Source organism: Parus major, chromosome 4, assembly GCF_001522545.3.
Source record: "Parus major isolate Abel chromosome 4, Parus_major1.1, whole genome shotgun sequence".
NCBI classification, from domain to species: Eukaryota; Metazoa; Chordata; class Aves; order Passeriformes; family Paridae; genus Parus; species Parus major.
In genome coordinates, this window is record NC_031771.1 from 26,149,949 (window position 1) to 26,171,793 (window position 21,845).

The 21,845-nt window shown below is 36.1% G+C and overlaps 1 protein-coding gene across 6 annotated transcripts in view; it reads right to left on the minus strand.

Moving 5' to 3' along the window:
• FBXW7 (F-box and WD repeat domain containing 7) overlaps nucleotides 1-21,845 on the minus strand; it is a 99,004-nt gene that overhangs the window by 67,264 nt on the left and 9,895 nt on the right. Inside the window, exon 1 of one of the 6 annotated variants that reach the window (XM_015624908.3) lies at nucleotides 10,435-10,931. The exons of 4 other annotated variants lie outside the window; for them this stretch is intronic. In XM_015624908.3, the coding sequence (XP_015480394.1) occupies nucleotides 10,435-10,581 (147 nt within the window). In that variant the 5' untranslated portion in view covers nucleotides 10,582-10,931. Of the gene's footprint in view, nucleotides 1-10,434; nucleotides 10,932-18,246; nucleotides 19,924-21,845 lie in introns of those variants that run through there. One more of the 6 variants, XM_033513513.1, reaches the window with a different exon arrangement.

A 21,845-nucleotide genomic window follows, 5' to 3' on the forward strand; every position in this document is an offset into this window, starting at 1 on the left:
GGTTTTAATATTTTTACACTTCAATGACTAGTGAGAATTCTTACTGCACATTTCCCTTTGTATCAGGAAGAGAGGAAGAAAAAAACCAGGGCAGGGGGCATGAAGGTTTGCACACCCACCCCTCCTCATTGCCACGTTTTCAGGAATTAATTAATTCCCCAAGGATGTCTTGGACGTCTTGAAGCATTTACTTTCTCCACACACCAGAAAGAACAGGTCACTTCTGATATGAGCTCTTCCTAAATCAAGAAAAGTAAGGCTGTACCTGCATAAACACGGCCATAAATGGACAGATATGCAGCATTTATGGACATTTAAAACATTCACTTGTGTGCTCAAATTAAAATGGGCCAGTACTTCAGAACAGGAAACTATTTCCTCTTCACCCACTCAGAAGTTTGGATGCCTTCCCAGAAATCTCAAGACTGGCACAGGGCTTAGTGCTGCGCCTGCAAGACAGCTGCATCTGGATACAACCCTTCATGGGAATGCACAAGACAAACCAAGGAAGACAGGTTGAGCAGATGTAATTAACGGAGGTGGTGCCAGAAAGTGATCCATGCTAACCAGATGCTCCAAAGAAATTCCTCTCAGTAAGGCAGCACAAGACGCAGGCCTTTCGGAAAGCTGCTTGAGCAGTGCCAACAGATCTCACGGACACCCACGACCACTCACACAGCTCAGAACCAAGCCTCTTCTTCTTCTGGGAGAGAATGGCTACAACTCAAGCCATTTTCAAAACATGAAGTTTTCCCCCATGATGACCAGCTCTTTATGCAAGAAGAAAAGGGGAAAGAAGCTAAAGGAAATTGTCATACAGCAAATTAATCTGACAATTAAACGGAATAATCCCAACAAAATTGTTACAAACATTATCTAACCCATATGGGAGCGGCGTGGTGTGTCTTAAAAAAAATCAAGAAACAAACCCCTAAAATGAATCTACTTTTGCAATTTTAATCCATGTAATATTCATACTAATTAGGCACTGACCAAATTAGCTACTGCTATTCTAACCCATTTTCTTTCTAAAGTGAAGAAGCACTGCTATGTATGTGCCCTTAATAGATCTGGATATTAATTGCAATTAGTGTCAAATTTTCACAGTGCAAAGTGACCTCAACACATAACGACATTTCAAACATGATGAGAAAACGAACCATTTCTATGAGAAGCAATTTTATACCATTAGATGAATCTCAGTTAGAAATAGCACAGACACCACAGATCCTGCCATAGGTTAAAGGGATGATGCAGTCTCGTTTCTATAATTTGTATTATTAGGTTTTTTGTCTGTTACCCATTTCCTGCATCACTGTGAATGGAAACTGCAAATAAGCAGTGAGCATACATGTCTAATAAATTAAATGAACAGAAGCTTATTATTGTTTAAAACAAAAGCATTCCTCCCAAAGGAGAAAGGTGCATAAGCATCTATCCTGAATGCTATTCGAGAGAAGAGTAGTACCAACTATGAGAGTTTATCATCTGCCTGGAGATAATAAAACAAGGGTAGGCAGTGGAAATTTATTAACATACAGTATTTTAATACTGAATTTATTACACTTAAAGCTAAACACATGTATTTTGAAAATCAAGTGATAGATGTAGAAGTTGTAAATTTTTTTTAGCATGATGGCTTATCTGGTTCTCTTAGGAAATACACCCAGTTGCAGATAATTCTTTGTTTTCTTAAAGGTGGTGCATGGGCAGAAAGGACTTCTCAGAACTGCTTGCAGGATAAGCAGAGGGGAAAAGGACAGGAACACTGTGGGTGTAAAGAGACAGGAAAGAAAAGAGAGATGGTCTATAAAAACTATGTGGACAGAATAGGCACTAGACAGTAGAGGACCTGTTCAACAGCTTGGTATGTAGACAGGATTTGGAGAAAGGAAGGCAAAAGAAGGGAAAACTTCAAGGCCATGAAGAAATTAATGGTAAGAATTCGGTCTGAAATTCCACTAACAATGTACCGTAGGAGAAATGCAAGATGGAATGTAGCAATGCTGTAAATATGTTAAAATTGCAAACATTCTTGCCAGCTGTTGCTGTTGTCATGAGAAGTAATCTTGTGTTAGGGTTTATAAATAGCAGCATGCTTTGGAAGAGACTGCCTTTTGTGCTTACAGAACACTGCACCATGCAGATTGTCTTAGAGAAACAGTCTTAACTGTTTAAATATAGTGGTATTAGTAGAGTACCTAAATACAGGATAAACAGGAAAAAAATATGGCACTGAAAATATACCAAATATACCTCTGTGTCACTTTCTATACTGTTCTTTTTCAATTTTCAGAAATTGAAATTGTTGGGAGAGTATCCTTAGAAAGGCACCAGTATGGAATCACCTATAGGGAAAGATCCCACATGATACCATCTAGGATCAGCATGCTGCAACTGCTTACCGTCATTGTACACTAGCTACATTATAAACTTAAAAATGCAATTCTAGAAATTCCACAGGAAGTTATGTATATTAAAACATCTGGCCTCAAATTTCCTTGTGTTTACATATTACAGATTCCTAAAATAAACTTTTTACCTACCTGCATCTTCTACAGACGAGTTGCCTATTTTCCACAATTTACAAATAAAACTATTTACTACCTTGTATATGCAAAGTCATGCACCACATATAAACTTATTAAACTATCAGAAATAATGAGCCATCTGAAACAGACAGGAGAGAAAGAAGCATTTTTCACCATACAAAACATAAAATTTTACTATCTTTGCTACATTATTATACTATTTCCTGCAAAAAAAAAGTTTCCCTAGCTAATAAACAAGTTGAATACATTAGCATTTACCAAAGTCTTATGAGTGGCTCTGATACGACATAAACTAAACTGGTTTAAGGAAGTACTGCTAAACATAGATAATTCATAAGGGAAGAACATATACAGAAGAATGTGTTTAGACTTCCAGCATCATTTATGTATTTTGACTTATTTTCCTCCTTGCTTTATCAATTAGTTTAGGGTCAGCAGAATTTTTGTTGTCCTTCAGTATATTAGAATATGATCTACAAAACAAATGAAAAACACCACACACAAATGTAACTTGCCTATTCCACATGTTACAGTAACAGCAGAATTATTAAAAACAGGTTTACTGTATTGCCTTTTGCAAAGCATCAATATTTTCAGATGACATATACAACAGGCACTCCTCTTTCACATGCATAAATATTTGCAGTGTATCAAAAATGCACTACTAAATTTGCAACTATCATCTGATTTTTAAAGAAAAATCATTACCCTACTCCACAGATTGTATTTTCAGTATTAAAATCATTTCCATGTGAGAGGCAAGTAACTAGAGATGTTTGTCTGAAATGTGATCGAACTACACATGACCCACACAAATGAAATGTAACCGTCTCAAACCTCTCACCAAGAAACTTTGCAGTCAAACTGGTTGCTCAAAACATGTTTTAAGGAACACAACAAATTAAAGGTACAGGCTTCCTTGACTAAAAATAAATAAATAAAGGAAAAAGTCATGTCAATTCCAGTGATTTTTTATTTTCTTGCCTTTTCAAAAAAAATGAGTAACATTATAAAATACCTGAGCAGCATTTAAAAAGACACTGCTGTTGTTCCTATGCAAAACCGTATTTTCAAACATGGTAAATAAGTTTTCCAGAAAAGAGGCCCACTTTGAACGAAAGATGAATATCAATGAGAAGCTGTAGGGGAGGAAGCAGAATTACCAGTCCACAACTAGGTGAAGGGAGAGTGAGACAGAGCAGACCAGAACCACAGACAGAGTTTGAAAGAAAAACACAGGTCAGGCAGTGAATCCAGGAATGAGATGGGACTGTTGCTCTAAGGAGTGGAGCTATTCAAACTGGCAAAATCATCACTCACTGACAGAAAGAACCATCATGTAAGGAACGACAGCCAATCTGTTGTGGTAAGTGGCAGAGATCCAAGAGCAAGATGCTATGGCTACAACCCTGCTTATGACTTGTCTGAATGTCATTCTAGTTCAGTTCAACTTCCACTCAAAATCTGGGGAACACCAGAACAAAATTGCCAGTTAAAATTAATTTGCCTTCTTTGTGCTTCTGTACTAAGGATAGTCATGACACAGCAGAGAAGTATTTTCATCACAAAGGATTCTCCCCCCATACCTGAAAAAGATCTGTTCAGGAAATTAAAGCGCCTTCATTTGCTGCAGAAGGACAAAAAGTGTTTACCTAGTGATAGAAAGGACTGCAAAAAGAGAATAGGGAGATTCATAGTTAAAGCAATTAGGTTTCAAAGCAATACATTAAGTATTTAATTACACATTTCATGAGTTCCCCTCTGGCATGATCAATCAGCAAAGAGGCAGCTGGGTCAGTTTATGGCATCATTGTTGTCTCCCATTCCCTCTTCTGATGGATGCTATAACCTCCACGGTTTGAGACAACAAAACAGATGGACTTTAAGCAGGTAAAGACCTTTCACAAAGTCAACCCAGCATGTTTGAATAGCTCAAAGAGCGTGACAATAAAGGCTTCTAAAGACATCTAAACAATTGGGCACAAGGGAATAAAATCGTCCAGGAAACCTTTCTTCTGACACCTTCTGCAGGGAAGAGACTGACTGCAGAATCATCTAAACATACTTTTAACATCTGCACCCCTCAAGTCTGTAACAGACAGCACTGCTCATTGCAATAGGAAATTGAAGTTTTAAATGCATCAAAACCACTAAGAAAAACATTTTAGCTAGTGTTAAATATAAATGAGTTTCCGATTACTGCTTTTATCTTAGCCAGAAATAGGTAGAACAATTTAAATAATAGTGTTTCTCAAAGAGCCAGTATGGTAACAGAGGATCCCTGAATATTCTGAAAAAGCAATCTTTGGGAGTGCTATGACATGTATTGCAGTGCAGGTTTGAAAACAAACACTCCCATCCCCAACCAAACAACAACAAAAACTCAAGCAAGTTGTCCAACTATTTTTGACCCATTACAACAGGCTGGACTAGATATGCACAGGTTAGCTAGCAATTTAATTTTTTCCAGGGGATATAGGGAACAGCTGTTTGAACAGACAACTGAGTGCTTCCTCCTACAAACAGCTATCTTAAGCCCCTCCAGCAGCCCAGAGAAGGGCAGGGCTAGAGAGAAGCTTATTTCTGCCCATATCTCATTCTACAAAGCCATAAACACTGGCTACACCTGACACTGTATGCACCATGTCCATCTGTATGTGCAGTTTAAAAGATGGATTTCAGTAAGGCTTGGCAGAATTCTTGCAAGCACTGCCTGGGAGATCACAGGACACTTCAGCTGAGCCAGGTTGAATCACCCCACCTTGAGCTGACCAGAAAATTGAGTGTCTGTACACTTCTTTCCACTTTCTGTGAAACCTGTACTATTCCCTCTCAAGTACAGTACAGAGTAAGTTTTTTAGCAAACAAAATGAGAGAACTGCACAGAGAAGCTAAAAAAGTGCAGATAAAATAATTTTTAGACTTTCGCTGTTCCATATTGATAAAATAAGTGACATATTGCTTTATCCTCAAGGCTACCAATTCACACAGAAAAAACATTTATTTCCCATGTGACAGTAGATGAAAGGCATGAGAAAAGCAGATTCAGAGTGGAGACACTGCATATATGTAAAAAAGAAAAGAAAAAAAAAAGAAGATGAAGTTCATTATCCAAGACTATTTATCTTCTAAAGGCATGACCCTCTAGGCAGAATGTTACAGAAGACTTAGCCTTCCTCATTTCTGTAACTATTCAGTATTCCTTTCTTTCTACTCAAAACCATCTTCCTTTTCAGTTGACTTCCTTCTACTAAAATTTTGAATTAACTTCTGTTTCATTCTGAAGATTTTCCAAAACTGAAACAACAAAAATAATATAAACAAGAGAAAAACTCCACTACAAATTATGAATTTAACAATGAAGAGTAAAATATTTAGGAGATAGGCTTTACTGTGAATATTTGGAAACCCAAAGCAATAGACACACCCCTTTATGAAAAATAAGCAGAGGTCAAGAACATATTTCCTTTCTTGTTAAGTATCAACTGATCAGTCCATGATCTGTGCCCCTCTGACAAAGTTTCTGACAAAATCAAGAGAAATTTAAGTAAAGGCTAAACTAGCTTTGAAAGAAAGCTATTTCTGACAGCCATTCAAAGAGATATCGTAACACCAGAGGTCATAATGCAAGTTCTCTGCCACAAAGCCCAGAAACAAAAATTTTCTTGTAGAAGACACAAGCATTTGGGAGTCCTCTGATTTGTCTAGTGATAGACTCTGAAGACTACTTTTAGTTTTACATTAGAAAACTGTACACACACACACATATATATATATATGAGCACACACATGCACATTTTCACATTTTTTTTCTTTATACTCTTCTGTCAGTCTCTTCTTACCAAATGGTGAGAAATTCCAAGGGTAATTACTTATTTTTTGTTTAAGGGACAAATAGATTAGTTCTTTTTTACATTATTCAGAAACTGATACAAAGTCATCTGCAGTAGAGGGAAGTATACATGGGAGAACATATACTTTCAGAGAAAGCTAAACAGTTTTTTATCCATTAAGTAACTTCTTACTGTCATCCATTAAATCAAGAGCTATATTCAAGAAAGAAATATGATTTATTGTAGAAAAATTCAGGAAAATTTCCTTGAAAAACTGAATGGACGGACTACTTGATGGAACTGCTGGCACAAACATTTACAGAGATTTGACTGCCAGTGGAAAGAGTGCTTTGGTTGTTCTAACACAGAAATTAAGGCATAAAGAAACAAGTCCATATAAATGAAGCTGTTCATGCAAAAGCCACATCAGTATTTTAAATACACTACTAGCATACCTGTCAACCAGAGGAAGGAAAAGGAACTGGAGTCTCATTCCAAGTGCTCTACTGTAGTAATAAATATGTAAGACCAGTGGATGCTCTTTTATATGTAGAGCACAGGCTGGTGAAAAGTAATGCTTCAAATGCTTTACCTTGTGTTCACTTAACATACAAATCCATCCTACAGAGAGAAGCATTTCATTGATGAACTAAGCTGACAAATTGCCAAAATTTGGTTGGATGTATTTTAAGGGTGAAACATACACACATACAGGAAAACTATTCTCACAAAATCAAAGTATAAGAGAATCTTTGGTGTTCCTGAGATTACAGGCACTGAAAATGGATACATTTATTACCTTGATTTTTCCAGCTTGGAATACCACAGGATGCACACTGAAACCCCTGCTTTATAACAATTCAGTGCTACTTTAATCCACTTGAAATGAAGGAACGCTGCAAGTGAACAAGTCACTCTCACAAATTCTCCAGCTTATTAGCACTTCTTAAATACGTACATTCAATGTGATAAAATTGTTATACAGCAAACTTCAAGAGGATATTTCAAGACAATTCAAGAGAAATTTCAGGGGACAACCTTGGAAAACTAAAGAGGGAAGAAATCTATTTGTTAAACACAGCTTTTCAAAGAGTTGAGAATTAAAATACTTTAGAAGAAAAAATACTTCTGTTAACGGTTTAAGAGCATTACAAAGGAAAAATCACATACTTAATTAGAATTTTTTTTGTCAACTGGAAGTATTTACCATGGCAAACAAAATGCAGCCCTTGATTTTGGAACATGTGTGACTTACGTGACTATGCTGTAAGTATGTTCAATGATCAGCTGCAGTTACATCGCACTGAAGAGCCACATGATACCTGATACTCCAAGTGTGTACCAGCTAAACGCTTTTCACTGCTTCTTCACTTTATACTGCAAAATCTACTCCAGAGCCTATGAAAGATGTGTCAAAGGCTAAAGAAGACCACAGCTATGTCTGCATTTGGTGATAGTGCATCAGTGTTTTCCTTGACAACTTTGTAGGAATACATAGGTTTACTGGGTAACCACAGTACTTTCATAGCTGTGCACTAAAGTTATTCTCAAGTGCTACACAAAGAATGCTAAGTAATACTATTTTTAACTGGATTCAGATTAGTGGTATTGCAGACAAGTGTTCTAACTACTTGAGCAAACTGACAAAATGCAAAAGGGCAAACTGCTAAGTCTTGTGACCATTTATAGTGCACCTCTTGATAGAAGCCCAGCACAACCAATGCAGAAGATGCAGAAGCTATGAACTGTCAGCTCTCATAACGGAAGTATTTTTACTCTCAAGGATCACAGAACACATTTTAAAGATGTTTTGTTAGGTCTAATGTACAATTAAGGAGGGGAAGAAATGGGTTCAGACAAGGAGAAGGTCAATATTAAAGTCAGGTCAATGTCTGAATGGCACAATCATACAGTTGCCCAAAAAAAGGTGGCATTGATATATTACCAAGTCAATAACCTGGAAGAAAATGGTAGCTCCTGTTCTAAGGCACATCAAACTTAGCTCTGAAAATGAATTACTAAATAATTCAATGCATTATTTATTATATGAAAAGTAGAATTTTTAAAAAATAAAACTAGAAGTTGCATGAAGTAAAGACTTTGTGTCAAGACTCCAGTTTGCATTTAAATACTTGTTTGGTTGTTGTCATGTTTAATAAAAGAATAAATCTAGAAAACAGAAGTATTGGCTTTCTCATCTGTTGATGTGAAGAAATAGATTGGGTTTTACTACTGGATTTTTTCAACATGCAGACCTTGTATGCAACCCCTGTGCGTTAGCATGGAAGGAGCCCAATATGGTAATCGCTGGGAGTTACGTGCAGGCTTTGAGCGTTGCAAGGCATGGGACTAAAGGTGGAGCTCTCATATTTTCCACCATCAGCAGCCATCATACTGAGAATTATTAGTTTCAGAATACAAGATAAATGGATTGATGATAGCTTAGCTGGTAAAACATACACTTACAGCATTTCTAAATTCTCTCTTTAGTCCTAATGCTAAAAGAAAAGCAGATGCTGAACAGCTTTCTAAACCCTCCCAGAACTAAAACATTAAACTGACTGATTGAGCAGGGTGTAGGACAGAACAAATGAGATAATTCTGGTCATTTTGGAACAGTGCAAAATCTTGAGGAAACTGTTTTAGATTTTGTTTGGGTTGTTCTGGGTTTTTTTTTTTATCTGTGACAAGTTAATGTATGATCTTGTTTCTCATTACAGAAAATACACACATTAGCATTAAAGTTCCAACAGTAAACCATACTTAATAGCCTCATAAAGACTTGTGAAGTATATCTACTAAACTTACCTTCTACACCGTATACTATACCTTTTCCAAGACAAAGTAACTAAAACTATCCAAACATATTCAAAATACCTATTTTCAAACAAACAGTTCCCAAATCATATAAAAAAATTAAAACACTCTATTAAAATACAGGAACTTTATCACTTTCAATATTATGAAATGTTCCTATTCCATGTTCAACAAACACAGATGCACAATACCTAATTTCAGAAAAAATACTTTTCTGAAATATACATGATGCAATTTTAAACAGTTGTGTGTGTATATACATATATGTGTTCTAAATTTTGCATTGCTGCAGACTGACATTAGGTCACTGCCTTCAATGCATGCTATGTACCTTTTAAGTATAAGAAACATTCTAAGATATTCCAGACAACACAGTACAAAACAATCAAACCTTCCAGGGTGATCTTGTCAAAATTAAATTTAGTCTGTGATAGTAACTAAGTTTGCTGAAAAGTAGTAAGTTGACATTCAAAGAAAGCCAGCATATTAACAAAAGGTGAGCTAGATTTTAAAACTTGCATCAATAAACTGAAAGAGTACGTATTCAGCAGCAAGAGAAAACTCATATAACATATTTTAAGAGCCACTTAATTCATACAGTTCCTGAAGCTGTAGTATAAGACCCGTGATAGTTTGTCAGGCTAGGATTGTCTATATATAAACTATATCGCAACCTCCACATAGTAACACGCTATTTTTATTTTATGTAACAGCAAAAAATGTTATCTCCCTTACTGAGTTACAAAAGTATTAAAATCGTATTTCAAGAATTCTTACTAAAAATGTTTAAATATTAATTAGTTTAACATTTCTAAATTCTCTATTTAAATATCCAACAAGTTGCATATGCCACTACAATTCAAAACTGAGTTCAATGAATTATACCCCAAACTATCTTCATGACTTAAAAGACTGAATAACAGCAAAATACACATTTATGAGTGCACCTATTTTGTACAGCACTTGTTTTCACTTACACGGTTTACGGCTATAAAGGGTTCACTGACGTGTTCCTTTAAATGAGTAATAGCCAAGACAACACGTACAGATTTTAATTAAATTAAAGCACAAGAATTGATGAAATAAATTACCAAAGAGCTCCTCTATGGCACCCTGAGTGAATAGATAATAACAGATGTAAGTACTTTCTCATGGAATGAGTGCACCATGACAAAGCACTGAGCTCCAAGCCAAGTGATGAAAATCCAGGTTTTAAAGACTTTTACACTTACCCGCCTACGGCAGAAGGGCAAGCCCTGTGCAATGATGCTGATGCTAAATATCTTCATCACGGTTTGGTGTGGTAGAGGTTCTTTGGCACTTTTAAGATCAACAGGAACCAAGCCATGGCTGATGGCAGTTTTCCCAGGTTTGGACATTTTATTGTTCTTACTTTGTTAAGTCCACTAACACTGTAAGAACATCGCTAAAAACTTTAAAGTTGCATGATTTTTTTATTTTTTTATTTTTTTTTTAAAGTTTCAGACTGGTGAATCAGCTCCCCACAGCCTGCTGCCTTTGTCTCTCAACCTTCTCCTGCCAAGTGTCCTGACCTGTCTGCTGCTCAGTGAAGTGCAAGCTATCCTAGTATAGACAGGAATTAAAGCACCAAGGGGCAGGCAGACTGCTCCTGTCAGTCAAACAGCTGGTGGACCTCCCCTGCAATGTCAGAAGAGCCCTTCTCCAAAAAGGGATCTGCAGATTGAAAAAGAAGAAAATCATGACTGCCTGGAGTTTTAATAGGCACAGTCACTTATGCCTGTACTTTAAAGGAAGAATTTTCTTTTAATTTTGTTATGTTTTTAACAAGTTGGTATTACGCTTTCAGAAGGAGAATCCAAGGAGATTGCAACCTTCAGAGGGTAGCAGTGTTGCTGCAGGAACAATTCTATCACTTCCTGAGCAGATTTCTTCTGGACTGCCAATAAAATTAAATGAAAAACTGATCTGGACTTTGCTGTTCCTCAACAACGGACTCTAAAAACATAATATATTGTCCAAAAGTTAAAAAAGGAAATAAAAATGGATTTTAAAAAATTGAAAAAAAAAAATCCCCAAAAAAACTGGTACAAAACTAGCTCATTTAATAAAAGCAGATGCTACATTGTGATTTTTAATTCCTTCCTCCTGGCCTTCCTTACTTATATACAGGTGCTCCAGTTGCAGCTCCTCCTCTCTCCCTGCCACTGTAGGACGAGCAACTGTGTGGCTTTGGCTCTAAGGATGCAAAGGTACAGTAGATTTCCCTCTTCTGGCTAACGCATTTCCCATGACTTTGGCCTATCCGTCACACCAGTGGAAAGTAGGTCTCTGCCTCCAAGAACATAGCATCTCTTGAAGGATGTGGGGAGAGGTCTGCCTGCCCTTAGCAACAAACCCAAGGACCATTTTTCAGGAAAAAAGGTCCTACTCCACTGAACAAAACCACAAAGCATTGTCTATTACTCAGATTTTCCATAGTTAATTTACTTCCATTTTGAAAAATTTCTCGATCAAATTAACTTTCCTAAAATGTCTCCATATGTTCCCACAATCCCCTTCCGGTGCCTACACTTGGACATCTTTCTTAAAAACATATTCATATTTTGAAAACCTTTTTGACCAAAACTAAGAAGCAAGAAACAAAAGCCTGTGAAAATGTCTTACGAAACTGCTGATAAGAGATACAGAAAACCATCAAAGCTCTTGTATGAACTGAGTCAGTACAGTCCAAAACACAGTGAATAAATGACCATTAAGAAATCTTACAAGTCTCTTTATGCACAAACCAGCAAAAATAATTAACTGTGTAATTATGTGAGGGCAAAAGAGGGAGTGAAGTAATGCTTTAATGCTTGGAGCACAACAATGTAACTTGACAAAAGACAGCATTAAAATATAACTGTATTAGCATTTCCACTTAGCCCTTTGTTTCCCCTTCAAAAAGCCAAGCTGTAAGTATGTCTCATTTGCATATAGAGGGCCTCCCTGACCAAACATTTGCATGTGGAAAGTTTTTTATGGAAAAAAAAGAGAAAAAATAAAATAAATAAAAAAATCCCTAACATTTCATTGAGAATATTAATACATTACAGTAAGCACCTACTAACAACACAATATTTTTCTCAGACAAACAAGATAATTCCTTATTTCTTTACAGATGTTACATACTGAAAAGCTGTGACAGAATGCTGGGTAGCACTGTGTCTTCTTGCACAGATGGCTGGTTTTTTTTCTTTTCTACCATCCCATTCAGATGTTATTCGAAAGCACATTTAGACATACATTTTCATCTAAAATAAATATTTTCTGTGTTATGCTTCCTGCTAAACTTCCTGTTCCAAGGAACAGTTTATTTATATTTTTGTAGTTTTATTACCCTGCACACAACAGTAATGACATTACTTTATAACTTCATTCTGAATTATTTTATACAAATACTAGGTTTTCACTTGACTGGAATGCTTCAGAATAAGTGTCTTGGAATCTTGGTTTTATTCAAGTAAGAAAATTTCACTGAAGTACTCCAAAGAGGGAAAAGACCAACTTTTTGTTTTTACTTTGAATAACTAAAGTGAAGAACAAAACCAAAAGCTCAAAAAAGATCAACTCACATGCCCTATTGATGTATCATTCAAAAAGAAGCAACAGATCAGTTTTCCATTTTTGACGAACTAGTCACCATCTCAGTTGTTCCAACAAAGTTTACCAAAATGTAATATATAATGTAATTATATAGACATAATTTGAGATCAGATCAGGATCAGATACAACATTCTGTACAAAGCAAATCTTACTTTTTCCTTTAATAAATACTCAATATTTCATTTAGTTGCATATAGAATTATCTGTATACACTAAGAGCTGCTAAACTGAACTCAGTTTTAAGAGTATTTCATTGCACAATTGCTGAAAGAATTTGATGTGTGCCAGACCACCAGCTGTTATTAGTTGATAAAAGAGCCTAGCATCTTACTACTTTACAGGCTTACTTCCCCCACATTTTTAAAAAATATTAGGTCAGAACATGAGCAAAACAGGAACATAACTTGGCCCATTTACAGATTTACATACAATTGGGGTGTAAGGAAGATGCAAGTATAGCATTCTCCAAGCCCTGCTCAGCAAGCTAGTTCCAGTCACAGGTAATTCTCACACCTCTGAAAACATAAAACTCGGGATCGTCAGCCCTTCTTCTTTTGTGGTTTGAGATAAAAGTCCTAGAGGTACCTTGTTTTTTCCCCAGGAACTTCCAAACTGATCTAGAGTAATTCCACAGGGACACTCTTCTAGCTGAAAAAAAGGGATCATGCTCATAATTAGTGTAGTCCCCTTTTAGCAGACAATGCCATGGCAAAATAAGGCACTTTTTTGTCCAGTGTGAAATTACAGAACTAGATTTAATACTTTACCATAGCAATAAGAAAAAACTTTAGTTTTCACCTGTGTCTATATTTCTCTGCTTTTTTATCACTGTCTCCAAGAAAAAAAAAAAAAATAAAAAAAATGCATTAGCAGATGAGATCCTGTCCCAATTTTACTTCCACTTGCCATCACCCTAGGCTTTTAGTCTTGTATTTGCTACACATTGTTGACTATAAGTATCACTGTCTTACAGTAATGTTTAAAGATCCCAGGCTAATGCTGGATAGTTATAAACTTCTAGTAAGTGTAAGTCCTTAGCCAGAAAATAAAACATAGCCTAATTTAAGCAGTAAGAGAGAAGACAGAAGCCGTGAATACTATCTCAGAAGTGTCAGAAATACATTGGATGTAGTCGATATCACTTATTTTTGTATTTTTATATTACATATATATTATAAATATAATTCTAATTTAAGCTTCAAATGTAAAGCTTAAACAGCCACTCTGTTGCTCCTATCTTTAAAAGTCTATACTTTTGCATTATATGGGATGAGAACATGTATAAACCTGACAAATGTGAAATTATGAAAATTTGAGCTTTAATGCTTTGTAATACATTTTTCTAACATTCTGTTTCTAAATATAGTTGAGCTGATTTCCAGTGGTGCTCTTTTTAAGTGCCTGCCTGTCCTTTTAATCACAGGATCACATTTGAAATGAAATCACATAAAAGTGCTTAAAAAACTAGTCTTTTTAAACTCAAGTTAAGGCTGTCATGGACTTTCAACTGTAAACATAATAATCCAGAGAAGACTCCTATTTCTTTTTGGCCAGTCCTGTGAACAGATGCCTGTAAAATGAAAGCATGTACAAAGCAGCAATAGTCTTTATACCTTCCAGTCAGAGTAATTCAAAGTCAGCTTTTCAGGAGCTGTTTATCAGGAAGCAAAATTATCAGGAACAAAATTAACTAACTCATTCAGTATACTGAACTCAGGAAGCCCATTATTTTAAGACATGGATCTATGAAATTATCCCAATACCAAAAACTAGTTCATGCAAACTTCCCAGAGTTTTCTTCTAGAGTTTTTTTACATATTAACATTACTGGGAAAAAAAGCCAAACAAAATCACTACATTTCAATATGGTGATGGAACAGTACAAGACCTAGAGAGACCAAAATGAAGTATTTGCAAGGATAGAAACCAAAATGCAGATAGCAGAACCCCAGACAGGCTCTCCACAGCTCTTAACATTGGTGAACAGCTGCCCTCAAATGGATAAAGCAGAGAACTGCAACATTACAAAAGTCATCTTGAATTAATGGTAGTAACATAATAAACTTTTGAATATATTTGATAATTTATTTCCTAAAAATATCTGTAGTAAACTCTGCATAGCTGTAGCATACAGAATGCGCTATAATTTACATTACACATAAGCTTTATTATTTGATACTCATGCTGGTCCCTGCCCTGGTCTAGAAAGACCAAGAACCACTTTGTCAATAAAGCCTATATGACTGATATTATTAACAACTTATCCAGCGACTCTGGTCCCAAGTTTATTTATGTGAGGGATTTCTAACACCAGTATACAAGTAGTTTTCAAATGACAGATTGCATGTTAGCCTGCTTTGTACAGGTTAACAAATAAATTGTATAGATAAAAGGCACTGATGAACAGAAGTTAACTGCATTAACTATTAACTAACTGTATTAACTAACTGTAATTAACTAACTAACTGTATTACTGGTGCTGGATAGAAAAAAACCCTATTGCTCTAAAATGACTCTGCTGTGTCCAAGTTTACCCAATACAAAAATCTGCACATACAAGAAAACATAACGAAGACATCTGAAGAGGCTATGAAGGAGATCAATGGGGACTCAACTTTGATCTTATAAGATCAAAATGTCCTAAAAAGCGTACACTTGAATAGTATGAAAAAGGGGCAAAACAATTAGTAAAACATGCAAACCAATGGCTTTCTCCATAGTCCTTAAAAAATCCTCAAGCATAGACCTGCTGTAATACAAGCAACAGAAAGAACAAAGTCTGGCTCCAGGTTAGATTACCATACAAATTCAAATTGCACTTGAATTATACTGTATTTTCTCCAGGGCCTTATGGTCCCAGTGTGTCAGGGGACCTACATGGAAACATCTTTCTGAACAGTCCAGCCATAGCATGGCTCTTTATTTCAGGCTTTCATGTTACTATGAGTGTTGACTGATAAAAGGCTTCTGTGGTGTAAAGGAAGGAATAAATGTTGACCAAACCTGTATACATGATCCCAGCAAAACCCAATTCCACAAGGATTCAAAGATGCCTAAACAGGTGATGGTCACCTTGTAGACTTTCTCCTCAGCAGTCTCTCCCCTTTCCTACATACCTACCCTCTATTTATCTTGCAAACTTGTGTAATCTTAATCTCTCTTTTTGCCAAATCATGTGAAAATTAGCCAAGAGATGCATAAACTCTGGAAAGGATGAGAGACAATGACACATAAAAGTCTCAACTGCAGAAGCCTTGTTTTCTTTGGCAACAAAGCCTAAGAACACAGTGAAGAAGAATCCAGATTTTCTTAACTTGGATTAACTCAAATGATAATTCCTGGTTATAATTATGGCTCTGAAATCATATCAAGGCATGGTCATTATAAACTACTGTGCCTAATACAAAAAGAGCTACCTTACAATTTTTGCTGTGAAAGAGCAAGAAGGAGCTACACCTTTTATAACTGTTGGTAGAAAGTGGTACAGCTCGTATAACACTCCTATATTGAAAAAAATATATAAAGTTTCAAAAAAATATAGATAAGGATGATAAAGGTAAAGCTGCTGTCTGGCAAAAAGACTTCACACTACACAAGACAGCATTCCCTGAAGTCCACTAGTAGAGGCCAGTGAAGATGAAATATCAAGTATATCAGCAAAGAGGAGATCATCAGATAAACATATCTACTACATACTTTTCATGCCTATGTGCATGCTCACAACTGTTTAAGCACCCTGGCATTTAAGTGTGAGTGCACAGAGAAATAAAATGAGACTCAAATTTGACCTACTGAATTTAAATGCTTGTGTATGGGAAGCCCAGCATTGAGTCAGACTAACCAATAGCAAGAATTCACTACTCTCAGTTTCTAATTGCAACCTCCAGTTCAAGTGAGTTTGAATGTCACTCTGGAACAAAATAAGATCTTTACTAGATCTGTTCAATCCCACAGCTGATCCTCTTTATAGCTGAAAGGAAACAAAAATGTCCAATGGAGACTCCAGAAGCAAAAAGGAGACTAGCACTTCCCCGCTTCTATCTTTGGCCAGTTTTTCCCCACTCTTCAATAAACTGGCAGTAAAATTTGTTAGGTTTGTGAGCTCTGAAATAACTCCAGTAAGTAGGAAACCTGAAAATTCTCAGCTTTTGCAGTTGTTAAGTCATTTTTCCACTAGATTAGCAATTGTAAGCAGCTCACAAAGCAGCCAGATACATGAAGAGACAAACAGTGTTCAGAAGTGGAGAACAGTCAAGACCTCACCTTTGGGCAAGAATGAGCTATTAGATCACCTCTCTATGTCCGTGGATCCCTTAGCAGGTGATACTGGTCCCAAACAGATGACAGCTTCCTAGGCATCTCAACAAGTGCAGGATTCCATCTCAAAAGAAAGTGGGGGGGAACATGCAGGTACATGCAGCTATAGGTAGGGGAATGTGCCCTCAATCACGACAGTACTATCTATCACCACAGAGCACATTTGCATCCACACAAGGTGATTTTTTTATAAGGTCTCATGAAGTGTTCATGAAAACAACATAGACTGTCTAGGAAAATACATATTGACAAGATTATATAGTACCAATACTAATACTAGCATCATAACATTAAAAAAATACTTGACCATGAGCATCTAAAAAAAAATAATGCCTACCTTACATAACCATTTGAAACTGGAGGTCTCTATTTTCTGGCCTTACTCTACAAGTCCCCTAACTTTATCACTGTATTTACCATATTATAGTGTCTTGTTGTCATTGTCACTTTATTTCAAATTATCTCTAAAGCATGTGTCTTCATTTCTCCAGTAAATATTTCAGAAAACATTCCAGGTATGCAACAGAAATCCAGCTGCATCATCTTGTATTTTATAAATATTCCAGAAATGTCTGCCCAGTTCTCATTGGCTATAAAATGACTTGTTGGATAAGCAAGTTTAACTCTTTAGTCTAGTCAGTGTTGCAACAGCTGTTAAAAAGAATTTCTCCAGCTGCTCTGCAGAAATTTATTTGCTGACCACTTATTTATGCTGGTTCTGCACCTTTAAATAAAGCTGAGACAAGTATTAAGAACTGCAACAGGTAGAGAAGTCATACAATATTTAACACTGGATTAAAATGCAAGTCAAATTCCCAGCTGAGGATAAGCTGGGGAAAGGGAAAGCAGGTGTTTTTTTAGTAAGGAGGCTGCTTTTATGAAAAGGGAAGATAAGAAATTGAAAAATTATTTTCCCTACTGCAAAACTCAGCTTTTCTTATCACTATATCATCCTTCCATGTAAAATGGAACACTTTAAATGAGAAATTCTCTACTTACATACCTACACCCACAAAAATGCACAAAGCAGTACCAAAATACTTAAAACATGTTTATCAGTTTCTGAATGATGTACAAAAAGCACAGACAAAAATGAGGTTTGGACTTAGATCTTTCTTTCAACATATTAAATGGGAACAAGGAAAATCCCCAAAATATCAAAAAGGCATTAAAAGTATTTTTGCCACCTTACACACTCAAACATTCTTTTTTCTACTGTAGCAGAATTCTGCTCCTACACTGTTTATTCAGCATTAAAAACAATCCCGACAACACCCCACAGATTAACTACATTGACAACAGCCAAAATAAAAGGCTGAACAGTGCAAAGTATTATAATTTGTATGTTTGAAACAAAATGGTTTTCAAGGCCTCTTTTGATTCGAGACTCTTTTTCTTACCAGTACTGTAAAATACACATAAATCTAACAAATGCAACAACTGATTGTTACAATGGCATTCATTTGATAGCAGCAAATTAAGCTACATAATCCTTTTCAGCTGGTAACAGCATACTGCAAAGGGGCGTGAGGCTATTTATAAAGCTCAAGATATGTGAAGTAAAGAATGCTCAGAGCACAGAAAAAAGCAGGTAGTATGTGGAAGGGCTGGCATTCTTGATTGGTATGGTTGACCAAATCCAGCTTTGAGCTCACTGGCATTCTGATACTAAACCCTGCCAAGAAAGACATGGAGTGCACCAGCACCAAGTTCTGACTGGCACAGTGTGGGAAGAGTCTGTCAGCAGCCTGTCCTCCAAAACAAATACATGGGAATACCTGCACACACAGTGAGCAGCACACTTGCTCCAGGGCACAGAATATTAGTGGTTTACACCACAGCAAAAAATTGTGTAGAAGGGTAGGGGCCTCTGAGTACCAAGAGAAAGTGTCCTTGCTTTGGATTAAGACCAGTTTAAATGTTGAGGGACAACATTATTACATTTGGCAAGAACAACTGATGCATATGGAATGTTTTATGGTCTGATTTCTTCCATTTAGCTGTGTCACTTCCACTTTATTTTTTTTTACACATCCATTTTAATTAAATCAATTATTTTCTGCATGTTTATATACCAAGGTATCTCAACTGAATGAAACATGACATTGGCAAAAAGAGTGTTTATTATCTGTTGTCTTTTAATTTTTAAAAAAATAATTAAAATTAATTAATTAAAAAATTAAAAATTAACTCAGTATATTTGGGACAATAATGACCACAGTAGCTGCCATACTTAAGGGACACTCCATGAGTTAAATGAGAAGAACAAAGGGTCTCCTGTCCCCTTTGAAACATTGACTTGGTAAGAATGAGATTTGCACTTACAGGAAATGTTGCTAATACTTTACTTGAAAGCAGTGATGACTTCTGATGATGAATAAGGTGGAATTTATCCCTGCTGGCAATCTGTGGTGGCGATAAGTACATTCTCCACTTCACAGAGAGCCCAGAGATTGAAAAAACATATTAAAATTTTATAAGCATTAACTGAGTAATATGTCATGACACAGCAGAAAAGTATACCAGTATCTTCCAAGACAGAATGACACTGACTATTACTAAAATTCACAATTCACGCCTTTCATATTATGCAATATAAGGTCAGGTAGTAAAGTCAGTAGAAAATATCACCTTTTAGTAGGAACAAAGATTAAAAAAAGCAAGGTTTTACAAAGAAAGAGTTAGTTTGGACCACCTTGATTTGGGATAGAAATCTCTGTACTTCTTTATTAATTGTGTTCTTCTCAGATCCTCTCCTTCTTCCCAATTCTTGCTACAAACTAAAGAAACAAAATTTGAAATTATCACGAAGAATACAAAGGAGAAATAAGACAGAAGATGGCAAACAGCAATGCTTTCCACTTGTATTTCACTGATTATTATCAAGATATCAAGATATCTATCTATCTATCCACAAGAATTCATTATTTTCTCCTTTAAAATCTCATTACCACTTAACTATATGTAATATTACATCAAAAGTTGTACCAACAGAGTCAAGGAATATGAAGTTTTTTTAACAGAAAATACATTTTATAATAATTTGGTGAATTCCTGAACTTGTTTGGCATGGAGAAAATGGGCAGAAGTCTCACAAATTTTGCCTGAAGTTTAGACACCATCTTCATTAACCACACCATGGAAAAAAGGGAGAAGATGCTTGTGGCAAAAAGAACAATTTATAGAAACACCTGTTCCAGGTTTTACAGGGATTTTTATAATGGAAACTTAACCAATAAACCAAACTGTAGAACATTCACATAAACAAAATAAAACAGCTCATCAATAAGTCTACACAAAATGCAGAGTATGTCATTACTACACAAGCATAACTGCATGCACTGATCAGACACTGTGCACTAGCAAAGAAGAACAGTTCATGTGTCAAAAATCATCCTTTGTGGATGGACATTAGATGCTGTCTGTTCAAACATTTGCTGAGACAGCTTGGAAATTTTGTTTTTAAGCATTCTGCCTGTTCAGGAATCATTAAACTAGAAGAGAGATTGGCATTGTCTAGTTTCTCTCCTTCTACTCAAGAATTTATAAAGGTATGCAAATTCCTCCACTGGGCACAGTTTACTGCATAGCCACATGTTCTGCAGATAATTAAAAGTCTCTCCCAGAATTAAAGGATATACTGTGATCTGCAAAATAGCTCTAAGTGAGAAACATATCAGGAAAACATGTTAGTGCTGCAGCAGGTGTTAAACTTACTTTTGGTATTCAGATAATTTCTAGTCCTCCAGCTCCCTAAGCTAATTTCAGATCCCATGATTTTGTAAGTATAAACATCAGCAAATCCTAATGGAAGAAGTTTACTAATGATAACTTGCATTTTTTAAACATACACTTCAAAATCATAGCTAAAGGAATATTTAGCAACCATTTGGGAAAGGATGTGTCAACAAAACCAAAAACTAACCAGCAAAAGTTTTACTTTCTCCACACTTTGATTCATCATTTGCATCAAGTTTTATAACTAGTAATACCAACTTCAGTTAAGCTTCAAAAGGAGAAGTAGCTTAAAACAAACAGGGCAACATCACCCACTGATAAATGCTCAATAAAATACAGCTGTAGCACTACAGACTGGAAATACTTGGGCTAATGATCACATCAGGCAATAGCATGTGCCACATAGTCAGGAACTACAAAAGGAACAAATGGCATATTTAAGTGGGGCAGAGCTCCCAAATGTGTTTGTTAGACAAGTCACATATCTCAACAGTGAGTATACTGAAAGGATTCTGAAGCACATTTGCATGATTTCTACTTCATTATATTGTTGTCATATAATTGGTCACCCCCCCTTGCCCAAGGTGTCCAGCAACTTTCCTACTTCAGGAAACTGAACAACCAACCAACATAGCTACAAAAGAATTACACATATCCTCAGGAGAACATACTGGACATGTCTGGTAAGAGCCCCCAGGAGGTGGAAGGTGCATGCTCTGATGGAGGCTTCACTGCAAAGAAAGGGCAATTGTGTATTGACAGATGCCTCTACAGAGAAAACTGGTACAATCCAAAGCTCTGTACATTTATTTTCCAGTATGGCTAGTTAAGGCAAATCCCTTGCCTGGAGTTTAGAGACTGACCTCAATTATTGGCATAGAAGTAGAAAATTGCTTGTGTCTGACTCAGCTAGGATTTCAGTCTAGTAAGCAATTGCTGTAATGAGAAACTAAATCAGCACTAC